At 45.1% G+C, this 13,066-nt stretch overlaps 1 protein-coding gene across 5 annotated transcripts in view; it reads right to left on the bottom strand.

Annotated features, from left to right (window-relative positions):
* Positions 1 to 217: 217 nt before the first annotated feature.
* LOC112246035 (axin-1) overlaps positions 218 to 13,066 on the bottom strand; it is a 33,511-nt gene continuing 20,662 nt past the window's right edge. For 4 of the 5 annotated variants that reach the window (XM_024414297.2, XM_042327440.1, XM_024414296.2 and 1 more), the window contains exons 5-10: positions 9,332 to 9,469; positions 6,037 to 6,593; positions 5,760 to 5,918; positions 5,364 to 5,615; positions 3,205 to 3,354; positions 218 to 2,954 (exon numbers count right to left, since the gene is read on the bottom strand). In XM_024414297.2, the coding sequence (XP_024270065.1) occupies positions 2,834 to 2,954; positions 3,205 to 3,354; positions 5,364 to 5,615; positions 5,760 to 5,918; positions 6,037 to 6,593; positions 9,332 to 9,469 (1,377 nt within the window). In that variant the 3' untranslated portion in view covers positions 218 to 2,833. The remainder of the gene's footprint in view (positions 2,955 to 3,204; positions 3,355 to 5,363; positions 5,616 to 5,759; positions 5,919 to 6,036; positions 6,594 to 9,331; positions 9,470 to 13,066) is intronic. The other variant, XM_024414298.2, reaches the window with a different exon arrangement.

Below are 13,066 nucleotides of genomic sequence, written 5' to 3' on the forward strand. Positions count from 1 at the left end.
ACGCTCACAATGCCAGCGGATCAAGACTGCCATCTTCAGTTGAAGCTGTGCCAGTCAAACACTGCAGATCTTTTATTTATTGTAACTCTACTTTGTGGGTAACACATTATAGTGAAGTATATTTTAATAGGATATTAAGTATTTCATAAAGTGTTGTTAGTTTATAGTGTTAAAGTGTTAGTTTTAAAATCAGTTAACACATTTGAATGACTACAAGTAATGGAGAAGTTCAGGTTTATTACATGTATTCATTGTTGAAGTACCTTTAAATGATAACCGCACAACTCAGCACAAAGAAACAGGTCCGGGGTAATGAATATCTCCTAAGTGAATTGCTGGTTGATGACATGTACATTATTATTATTTATTTTTTTACATATTTACACAAAACGTTTCTATCCAAAGTGAGATGTGACATAGGAAACAGTTGAACAGAACATCCTTTGTAAGACGCTAAATAAAAATATAAAAGCAAGGCCTTGGTAACACTTGAGAATCACATAGCGGATGACATGAGAGGATGGCAATAAAAGGCACTCTGTGATGGTTGTTATATACATTTCATTGACCATAAGTGGGGGAGTTCACTTTGGGGCTTTCACAGTAAGGATCACTGCCCTCCATTGGAAATACATACAGACAGTGAACATCTAATAATAATTATAACAAGTGAGCCAAATTCTACATTGTAGCGTGACAGATGATGGCTGAGTACCAATATTGTCAAAGATCATGGAGTAAATGCCTCTCGCTATAAAAACATAAAGTACGGTTATTCAAATCTTTAAACAGGAACAATAGAGGGTTGTCCACTACGTATGTTAACTTTATACAGATTCTTTAAAAATATCCATCTAAATAAATACAAAAACAGCATCTCAGAAAAGGAGATCGTCCTCTTATATGTGGTGTTGATACAGAACAACACCCAGCAATACAGCACTCTGATGAAAAAGGTCCTTACCATCCTAATCACAACGGTTAGCACATTCCGCCTTGCACTGACCCCCGGCACAACGCCCTAGAACAGGGCTCTCCAACCCTGTTCCTGGACAGCTACTGTCCTGCAGGTTCCCCCCAACCCTAATCTAGCGCAAACGATTGTAGTCATTTGCTGATTGATGAGCTGAATCAGGTTAGCTACAGCTGGGGTTGGAGTGGAAACCTACATGTAGGGTAGCTCTCCAGGAACAGGGTTCGGAGAGCCCTGCCCTAGAAAATTGAACAAGAGAATTCCACTTCAACACAGGGATTTGGAGAATAATCAAAGAGTACCCATGTGAATGAGGGTAAATAAAGAAGAGAAAAGGGGATGACAAACATATCGACTTCTACTGTTCTCTTTGGTGTATTTTGACCTATCAAAAAAAAGTAGATCATTTCATACTAAAGTTATTTCTAGAGACAATTTCTGCCAGGCACCAAATTTAGCTCTATAGAGCTATGAAAGGCTACAAGTCATTATTCAGCTGTATTTGTGATATATTTACTAGGTAAGCATATACTATGTCCTTTCATTGTCCAGTGTGAAACCATGGGGTCAGGAGCCTTTCTGAATTCATGTGAACACACATTAGACAATCAACACTCTATTGAGCGCGGTAGTTACTTGGTGACAAACTTCCGCACACAGACACCCGTGTATAAACCTTCAGGAGACTTTTACTATGGACTCTGGTCTTAAATGCCTGACAAAAGCTAGGCTGTAAATAGAATCTGGATCTGAACTGTCAGTAGCATGTACACAAAAGGTTGTGATTATCTCTGATCAAAGACGTTGTTTTCTGCCCTGATCTGCTACAATTAAGACCGAAATGTAGCAAAATCTAAGTCACTGAACATAGTGGGGATCAATTTAAGTTGGCAGATGTCTGCAGGTATGGGAATAATAATGTATTTAATGTGCATACATACGTACACTATGGGGAAAGTTAAGAGACCTCAGAGTACAGACACAGATCGAGCTACTGCTGGGGATGTCCCTTCCTAATTGAAAAACGCAAAACATGAAGGCAGAATCAGTTAAGGGCAACCTGAAGAAGGCATTCCTTTTTCATTTTGCTCCATTGACACTAATGCATAATACAGTGATAAGTGCAGCACGACAACTCAATGCCACTTAACTTTAGAGGACTGGCAAGGTTGAGTGTTCCTGTTAAAAGCACTTGGTAGAACATGGGGCTGTGTAATAGTTCCTACAATACTTGAAAAACAGCCCTGTCAAAACACTTGGATCTCGTCGAATTGGAACAGCGCCACTGCTTTAATAGGATTAAAACGACCGCTTTTTCAAATATTTAAATAGATAATATAAAACTTTATCGTTATGTTTTAAAACAGACAATCTGTACACATCTGGTACCAACACATATAAAAATGACACGCTTGGTTACATTAGAAAGGATACCTTCTGATACGCCATATCAAAAATAATATGCTGCTTTAGTAAGCAGATTCATAGCATTTTTCTTCTAGTCAAATTGTACAATGTTACATTACACTCAGAAAGAAACTGAAGGAGAGAATGTCAGCTTTTTTATTGTCCAATGCTTTCCTACTCTGCCTGCACAATGCAGTGGCACTGAGCAGATATGAAAGCCTTGGAGTCATAAGGGTCTACCACAGTGACCACTATGCACTCGTCTCCTCATTCTCTCATCCCTCCATCCACTCCCTCCTGTAGCGACTTACTCCGTACCTTTTCTTCCCCTGCCAATCCTCCCTCTAGTCAAACACTTTCTCTCCGTCTCTCTCAAGTGAACAGCTCATCCGTCGATAGCGCCATCGCAGGCCGACTTTGTGAACGTCTCCTTCCTCTCCACCTCCATGTCAATCAATCAATCTTTTCCACTTTCCCAATGATCTTCTCCTCAAAGATGGGCAGGACGGCGTCATCTTCGCGTACCTCTTCAAACACCACCCCAAAGTCATTGCTTACCTTCTTGAAAAAATACCTAGAGTCGGTTGGATAGAGAACAGTTGGTTGTTAGTTCAAGTTCATTGAAAAAGCTTGATTTATTATGCACCAAATTTACATAAGACGGAAAAAATTGACATTGGAATGTGGTTCATCCTTTTCCAGATGACCATAAACACAACAAAAACGTGATATTCAATTTCAGAGTTTAAGAGACTAAAATGTTACATAACATCATGCTGTAAATCTAGTTCCCTGTGCCTCACCAGGGAGAGTAGTGACCTCACCTGTAGCTTCCTTTCTTAGTCAGCAGCTCTTTGAACTGGCCCAGCATGACCATGCGACCTTTGACCGACGTCCTGTACGGGATTGGCTCCCCACAGAAGTAGTAGGCCACCGTAATGTTCTCACACGCGGGCTTCTTCGTCACTTTATGTCTGCAAACAAACAAAGCAAGAGGTTCATTCAATTTGTCAGGTCAAGTTTTCCTTTCATCTTGTGCACGAGATGTTTCAAAGACCTCAGCAGAACTCCAAGCTCTGATCATTTGATTGGGGGGAGATTCTGACATCCAGAGGTATAATTTCCTCTCAGTCAGAATCTGATGTAAGAAAACAAGATTTCAAGTCGCTCATCCTCCCTCTTTACAACGTAGAAATGTTTTGTCTGTGAGCGCCACCAGAGTTGCTATGCAGTGAATGACTGTTTAGGGGGCGAAGCATAATCAACCAGGGGGCCGGGGACCCCTAGTGGGGGGCCTTAGTTTGATTTCCAGAGGTCTGCCAAAAAGGAGACAACCAATAAAAGCAAAAATTTGTTTGACAAACAAATTCAAAGAATCGGTTTCATGATTGGAATACTTCATGAGCCACAATGTGAGACTTTACAGCATTGATTTCCTCTAAAATGCTAGCAAATTGAGCACTCCCGGTACAGGTAATATTGCCCTAAGGACCTTGTCCAGGGAAAGTATTAATTTATCAATCAGAGTTCTTGGGGGTAATGTTGTTCCAGCAAGGAAATGCTCACAAGTTTAAATGAGATTGTGATGAAGAGGTGTTATGCCCAAATGCTACCAGCAGGGAGCAGGCTACTACAGTAAGTAGTGTTCCAACTGCATGCCCCTGGGCCTGTTGTTGGGTTTGATGGTGTGGGGTGAGGTGGTGGAGGCCCAGTGATAGGATGGGGTTGTAGAGGCCCAGGGGCTATGCCAGGATAGCCCGGCTTTCATCTGCTCCTTACTGCAGCCTATCCTGTCCCCCTACATCACTAAAAACTGTCCATCGGAGGAAGAAGCCACGGGACATCAAACAAACAGCAGCTTCACACAGAGAACATCAAAGCTCTGCATTCTCGCCCCACGCAGCTTACAGTACACGCCTCTCCCTAGCTGCTGCCTCCTACTACTACCTCCCTCCCTGTCTTCCAGTTCTATCTTCCCCATCTCTCTCCACTTAATGTCATTCTAATCCCTCTCATCCCACCAGTGTGAAGCCAAAGGTATGATCATTCTCATCCACTGTTTTAGCCCTCACCCTGCAGCTATGGATTACTGTCTGACTAAGAAATGGCTGAAGAGGTGAGGCTGACTTTTCTAATCCCCGCCCATACGTAAGCAAATAATCAGATCAAATATGAATTTCTAATTGACAAAAAACTAAACTACACACATATGTTATTGTACAGGAAACTACTACTAGATTATGGGGATACAGTCATACAGACAGGCCTCTGCTTGGCTGTGCAGATACAGAGCAGTCGAGTCTGGATGCTGCTGGTGATAGACATGGAAGGAGGTGGTGAGGTAGGGTGCTGCTGTGACCAATGGGAAGTGGGGGGGGTTGAGTGCTGCTGTGACCAATGGGGTGGCTGTTAAGGGCTACTGGGGTAAACCAGACTGGACGTACTCGGACAGCTCCGTGTCAGAGACGGCAGGCACCACGCCGAGCGGCGGGAACAGGGCGGGCCTGGCGGCAGCGCGCCCCCGCTGGATCACTTCCATCACATACCTGGAGGACCCAACAACCCTGGGAGTTAGACACGGACCAGCCACAGGGCTGGGCACCAACCAGGATACACACACCAGGGATCATGCACAGATGTGCAATGAAAACGGCAAACCAGGTTGGTCAGTGCATCAAGCTACTCAAAATGGGGTTTGATCAGTGAGAAATGTGAAGGGGAAAAAATGGAAGAGTATTTCATTCTTTAGAGGTCTGAGACCCTGTCATGCCTCAGCTCACCCCAACATTTGCTGTTTCAGCACAAACATGACTTTTCGATAACATTATTCCTTTTTTCCTGTATTATCAAAAGGATGAGTTTGGTGATTCAGTCACATGGCTGCCACAATCACTACAACAATACAACGGATGGCTAGACATGACATGAAGACCCAGGCTGTGACAGAAACATCTCCCTTCCTCCCTAGGTAACGCCGACTCACCTCTGTTTGGTCTGTAAGGTCCCCGTCTTCTTCTTCTCCTCCTCCAGTCTCCTCCTAGCCTCCTCCAGCTGGGTGAGGGGATTGGGGGCTGGGTTGGGGGGCATGGTGGGGTCCTGGATGAAGGGGTGTGAGGGCTGCACATTGTTCCGCAGCTGGGCGCTGACCCATGGATGCACTGCCCCGGGACGCTCCACAGAGCTGGGCCGCGACACTTCGTGGCTCGACGGGGTCTTCTTGGACCCTGTGGTGCTCCTGGGAGACATCCTTGTCATTGTTTGACCCAAATGTACACATACCCCCATAATACAGATCAGTGTTAATTCAAATGACTTGCATCACTGCGGTTGTACATTACTGATTCCCTACGTGGGAAAGACCCATAAAGCCGGAACTCACCCGTAGGGGCTCTTCTTGTTACGGACCGCCTCTCCCTCCATCATCCACTGGAGGATCTTCTGGTTCCTCTCCACATCCTCCGGAGGCACGGGCACCTCAAAGGTCCGCACCTCCTCAGCCTTCTTAAACGGCCGCTTCGATAGCGTGCTACCTTTGCTACTACGGAAGTTGCGTGATAAATATGACAATGACGTTAATGGCAAGTGTAAAAAAAAAAAACAGAACTAAAAACATCATTCAAAAGAGACATGAAGAGGCTGTGTGTTTCTGTGTGTACCTGTAGCCCATAGGATCCATCGGGCTGGGGCCCATGCCATCAGCATAGTTGCGAGACTTGGACCCATAGTTGTGCTGCTCCATCCCCCAGTGGAAGTTACCATTGACCCTCGTGGCTGCGTCAGCCTCCACCTGCTCTTTGGGCTTCCCTCCGGCCGGGTGGTGGATGTGGTGCACGTGTTTGTGGTGGTATTGCTGGCTGGCAGCTTCTCCCTTGGGCCCCTGCCGAGCTGGGTGTTTGCCCGGGCCTGTGGGCAGTGGCATCCCAGATCCGGGCACCTTGCCACCTGCAGGGAAGCCGTCGGGTGAGCGGGACTTGGGAGAGTGGCGGCCGGTGCCCGGGGACTGGCAGCCGGGGGTCTTCATGACTCGCTGGACGTGGTCGTCCAGGATGCTCTCGGGGTTCTCCTCGTGGGCGTCAGGACGCAGCGCCAGGCCATTGTAGCCAATGTCAGAGTAGCGGGGGTTGTTGTAGTGCTGTGGGTAGGCACCAGGGGGCAGTCGGTGACTGGAGAACGAGGTGGATGTGGAGATGTCTGCATCCTCACCCTCTTCCTCCTTCCAGAAAGAAAAAGAAATGATCATTAAATATACTGCAGATGGTTACTACCCAACTCAACAGCAATACTACAAGTTGACATATCAGAGATCACGTCAGTATATAATACCCAAATATATCCTACACATTAATTTGTGCTGTACATTGAGACATATCTCAATTACAACCCACATGTATGAGCTTCAGTGTCTGGTCATTTCCCAAGAACATAAATGGAGCCCCAACTCACCACATTGTGAAAGAACAACTGCTAAAGTCATTTCAAAAGGCAAAATGCAATTTGTTCCAATCAGTCACACCAGCAGATGGCACACTTCCACGAGACCATGTGTTAACACGTGCCGTGCCATTATCACGGCTCTGCTGCAGAGGCAATGTTCTTCCTCTGTGGTGCAAAGCTATTTCGCTCTACATCATGTCTGCCAGCATAATCTTACCGCTCAATAGACCCTTGATTTTTATTACAATTAAATAGCTCGATATATTTCAAGCTATTATATTGCTATGTACTAGTTCCTAGACAAAGGCGCAGTCCGCCATAGTAACTAAGTGTATGATGCGTACAGCCATAGTAACTAACTGTATGGCACGCACAGCCATAGTAACTAACTGTATGGCACGCACAGCCATAGTAACTAACTGTATGACGCGTACAGCCATAGTAACTAACTGTATGGCACGTACAGCCATAGTAACTACCTGTATGGCACGTACAGCCATAGTAACTACCTGTATGGCACGTACAGCCATAGTAACTACCTGTATGGCACGTACAGCCATAGTAACTACCTGCCATAGTAACTACCTGTATGGCACGTACAGCCATAGTAACTAACTGTATGACACGCACAGCCATAGTAACTAACTGTATGACACGTACAGCCATAGTAACTAACTGTATGGCACGTACAGCCATAGTAACTACCTGTATGGCGCGTACAGCCATAGTAACTACCTGTATGACGCGTACAGCCATAGTAACTAACTGTATGACGCGTACAGCCATAGTAACTAACTGTATGACACGTACAGCCATAGTAACTAACTGTATGACACGTACAGCCATAGTAACTAACTGTATGACACGTACAGCCATAGTAACTAACTGTATGACACGTACAGCCATAGTAACTAACTGTATGACACGTACAGCCATAGTAACTAACTGTATGACACGTACAGCCATAGTAACTAACTGTATGACACGTACAGCCATAGTAACTAACTGTATGACACGTACAGCCATAGTAACTAACTGTATGACGCGTACAGCCATAGTAACTAACTGTATGGCACGTACAGCCATAGTAACTAACTGTATGACACCTACAGCCATTTCACCAGGTCTGTCTCAGTCTCTGCAACTAACTGAATTTCTAAGGATTTGTGGACTCGGTCTTCCACTCCCCTAACTAAAACACATCAGCCCCCACTGGCTCCTCACCGCCTCACCCTTCCCACACACCTTTGATGGCATTTCAACATGGGAATCATTGGCAAATAACAGTGGGAAATTTATGTGGTGGAGGCTTTGATGCTCACTCCAGGTAGAGGAATCCTGGGCGGGAGCTAAGGACTTTTTGATGAGGATCTGACTGGCGCGAGCAGATACTGGCCTGGCTCATCGGTCTCTGGCTCAGAGCAGCTGTGCAGGCCATTGCTCTGCACTCTCAGTTACCCTGTTCGTGCCAAAATGAGGCCAGATCCAGACCTGCTGAGCCCATCCTGCTAAAAGGCATCTACTAATGAATGTGATGTACCGAGTCTCTCTCACTCACTCTCACCTCAGGGAAGTGGAACGTACTGCTGCTATTGAACATGTAAATTATACATTAGGTGGGCCAATATTCAGAGCGTTGAAAAGTAAAGTGAAAAGCACCTATTAAGTTATTTCTCTCTCAGTGGCAACAATGCATTGATCCTAAAGGTTCTGTATAATTTACGACTAATTATTTCATCAGTCAACAGCAATATGACAGGCTATCCTGCTCTATTGACCCGTTCCTGTCAGACACTACGGAGGGAGTATGCCTAGACCGCATGTGACCTCTCCATCAATCAACATTGGATTGAGGCCACATTCAGTGAGATCAGGGTGTAAGTCTGTGGATGTACACCAGATAAGAGAGCAGTGGAGAGGGGGACTAGCTTATCTTTGATTTAGGTAAGAATATCAGTTAATAGAGTCACTATTTGTCACTCCCGTCTGCCACCAGCTCTTAATAAAGAGAAACCTACTGTTCCATGATGGCGGCTCCTCTTACATATGGGCCAAACGACAGAAAATATCTGCCTTGAGACTTAAGACCTGGCTCTGTGTACCGAAAAAGATTCCATTTGCGGTGAGCGCAGGCATTTCTTCACGCTCCAACTGACTTCAAACAAAGTCATTACAGTGCGCCAGGCTCAAAAGTGGCTCAGGCTGTCTACAGGTGTTCCATCTGATGCCAGAGACAAAAGGGATCCAGGATAACAGTGGGATGGATCCCCGATAGGCCAGAGCCACACTTCTATCAATGATTCATAATGGAATAATGTCGGTTTCCTTTGAATGAATCAACCCGGTCCTTTGAAACAACAGAGATATTACAGTGTACCTTCTGATAGACAGCCAGACAAACAGCTGTAGAGAACATGGTAAGAGGATGATGGGGGGCGTATAGAGTAGTATAGCGCCCCACCAGGGAGAGGGATCACACCGACAAGCATGGTGGTACTTCTGTGGACAACAACGTACCAGTCGGACTCTCTTCAGCCGCTCCTCCAGTTTCTCCTGGGCCTCCCTCTCCCTCAGCACTCCCTCCAGCCGGCTGATCAGATCCGCCGCAAACTTCTCCGGCTCCACATGAATGTCCTTTGGTATCCGGTTGGTGCGCTAACAGAGGGGGAAACACACAATTTCCAGTTCATTTCAAATTGTACCGGTAGCCATTCGCCGATAACATTGTTGCCGTTTTCTCCTGAAAAAAAAAAAAGGTCAAACCCGTGGCCACTACGCTGTTCTGTTGATAGAACAGAAGGGAGAACATGAAAACGGGAGGAAAGACACATCTACAGTTTATCAGGGAAACGCTAACAGGGGACCTGTAATGGAAATGAACGTGCCAAAACAATAACCTCAAACCAAAGTCAAGAAGACTTCGCAGCTAATGTGGTACCTACAAGGTCTGATTTGACATGGTGTGACATGGTTTAAGGCTTTGAATAGGCGGATATAGGCTGCTTACGCAGAATGTACGACATGAGCCGCAGGCATTCAACACAGGGTACTTCCAAAAGGTAGAGAAAAAGCATAAGATAGTTAGTCAAATATCAGCCATAAACAACTTTTGTTGGTCAGTGACTTTTATAATAGCCGTTTAAAAAAAAAAGAAAAACACCGGAATCAATCTCCAGATCGACCCGTCGCAGCGTGACACCGTGCCCCACTTGCCTAGATATATAAAAGGTTAACAGCGTCTGAGCTACACGCCACGTCTGGAAAAACACAGTGAAAGCCCACTGGCACACCACAGACCAGACTTCATCTCTAAAAAAAGGTGATTGGTCCATTCAAAATAATCCCCATCATTTCATTTTTAAACACAGGCAGCAGAGTGAAGTACATTTTTATCAAAAGGAAGATGCTGGGAATATGCAGCTCTTAGCTGGTATTCCCAACACAACTCAAGCCTGTAAGGTGCATTGTTGTAGTAACCCAGCAAAGAGAGATTAAAGTACGTTCTGGGTATAGCCTATATATTGTAGAGGGCCGTTTTACTCAGGGCCCCACTGAAGCACACAGGATATGTCCACATGCTGATTACAAAGCCCGGAGATTTCTCCAGCTCTGACTGCTATTTTCTCTTTGAATTTGGTTTCAGTTGGATTCATATTCATTTTACCCAACACAGACAAAGCTTTACACACAAACAGCCCAGAGTAGCTTTATGGCCATTAGAAGACCTGGCTGTAGAAATTATTTCTCTACTGTGGCTATTACCCTCTATTAGTGATGAGTGTACACAGAGCGTACAAAACATTAGGAATTACCGTCCTAATATTGAGTTGCACCTCCTTTTTGCCCTCAGAACAGCCTCAATTCAGCAGGGCATGGACGACAAGGTGTCAAAGAGTTCCAAAGGGATGCTGGCCCATGTTGACCCCAATGCTTCCCACAGTTGTGTCAAGTTGGCTGGATGTCCTTTGGGTGAAGGACCATTCTTGATACACAGAGGAAACTGTTAAGCGTGAAAAACCCAGCAGTGTTGCAGTTCCTGACCCAAACTGGTGTGCCTGGCACCTAGGACCGTACCCTGTTCAAAGGCAATTCAATATTTGTCTTGCCCAGTCACCCTCTGAAGTGGCATATATACACAATCCACATAGTCTATAGTCACCTTCATCTACACTGATTGAAGTGGGTTTAACAATGACATCAACAAGGGTTGATCGCTTTCACCTGGATTCACCTGGTCATTCTGTCATGGAAAGAGTAGGTGTTTCTAATGTTTTGTACACTCAGTGTATGCAGTGCATTCAGAAAGTATTCAGACCCCTTACTTTCTCCACATTTTGATACGTTAGAGTTGTTATAAAATTTATTACATTTTTCTCATCAATCTACTCACAATACCCCATAATGACAAAGCAAAAACAGTTTGATTTTTATTTATTTTTTATTTTAAAAACGGAAATATCACAGTTACATAAGTATTCAGACCCTTTACTCAGTACTTTGTTGAAGCACCTTTGGCAGTGATTACAGCCTCGAGTCTTCTTGGGTATGACGCTACAAGCTTGGCACACCTGTATTTGGGGAGTTTCTCCCATTCTTCTCTGCATATCCTCTCAAGCTCTGTCAGGTTGGATGGGAAATGTCGCTGCACAGCTATTTTCAGGTCTCTCCAGATGTTCGATCGGGTTCAAGTCAGGCTCTGGCTGGGCCACTGAAGGACATTCAGAGACTTGTCCCAAAGCCACTCCGGCGTTGTCTTGGCTGTGTGCTTAGGGTCATTGTCCTGTTGGAAGGTGAACCTTCATCCAAGTCTGAGGTCCTGAACACTCTGGAGCAGGTTTTCATCAAGGATCTCTCTGTACTTTGCTCCGTTCATCTTTCCCTCATTCCTGACTAGTTTCCCAGTCCCTGCCGCTGAAAAACATCCCCACATGATGCTGCAACCACCATGATTCACAGTAAGGATGGTGCCAGGTTTCCTCCAGATGTGACGCTTGGCATTCAGGCCAAAGAGTTCAATCTTGGTTTCATCAGTCCAGAGAATGTTGTTTATCATGGTCTGAGCGTCCTTTAGGTGCCTTTTGGCTTCCGTCTGGCTACTCTACCATAAGGCCTGATTAGTGGAGTGCTGCAGGGATGGTTGTCCTTCTGGAAGGTTCTCCCATCTCCAGAGGAACTCTAGAACTCTGTCAGTGGCCATCGGGTTCTTGGTCACCTCCCTGACCAAGTCCCTTCTCCCCCAATTGCTCAGTTTGGCCAGGTCGCCAGCTCTCAGAAGAGTCTTGGTGGTTCCAAACTTCTTCCATTTAAGAATGATGGAGGCCACTGTGTTCTTGGGGACCTTCTACTCTACCAACATTTTTTGGTACCCTTCCCCAGATCTGTGCCTCGACACTATCCTGTCTCGGAGCTTTACGGACAATTCCTTCGACCTCATGGCTTGTTTTTTACTCTGACATGCACTTTCAACTGTGGGACTTTATATAGACAGGTGTGTGCCTTTCCAAATCAAATCAATAGAATTTACCACAGGTGGACTCCAATCAAATTGTAGAATCATCTCAAGGATGATCAATGGAAACAGGATGCACCTGAGCTCAAATTTCAAATCCCATAAGCAAAGGGCCTGAATACTTATGTAAATAAAAGTATTTCTGTTTTTGATTTTTAATCCATTTGCAAAAATGTCATTATTATGTAGATTGATGAGGATAATGTTTTTATTTAATCCATTTTAGAACATGCCTGTAACGTAACAACATGTGGAATGTCTGAATACTTGTACGTCTCTCCATTACCACTGCAGTATGTGTCAGGGACTAATCCATTAGACAAAAATGGAACAATCAAGGACAAGACAGCCAGCGTTTCCATTATTCTGCTATGCATAGCTTGTTTCTTTTATTATTCTGTGTACCGAAAAACAGAAGTCGATGAAAAAATAACAATATTCTACACAAAAGCATACATGCATCCTAATGTGTGGGAGAGAGTCTTGTTAAACAGGACTCTTGACTCCGAGGCCCAATTAGGATGGGAGTTCTCCTGTAGGGAGCTGCAGAGGCATACAAGGAGGTGGGACTGGCACAATGGAGAAACACTGCTGTCTGATGGGCTTCAACACAGACAGACAGCTGAGGGCGGGGGACAGCACCAGGCACAGTTTAGAAAGCACAAGCCTCACTATGAGCTATTCACACAACCTACACGGGCCCAGAGAGAGATGCAGTCAGGCATCTTACAAATGCAGGAAGG

Source organism: Oncorhynchus tshawytscha, linkage group LG09 (assembly GCF_018296145.1).
Source record: "Oncorhynchus tshawytscha isolate Ot180627B linkage group LG09, Otsh_v2.0, whole genome shotgun sequence".
In the NCBI taxonomy this organism is placed as follows: Eukaryota; Metazoa; Chordata; class Actinopteri; order Salmoniformes; family Salmonidae; genus Oncorhynchus; species Oncorhynchus tshawytscha.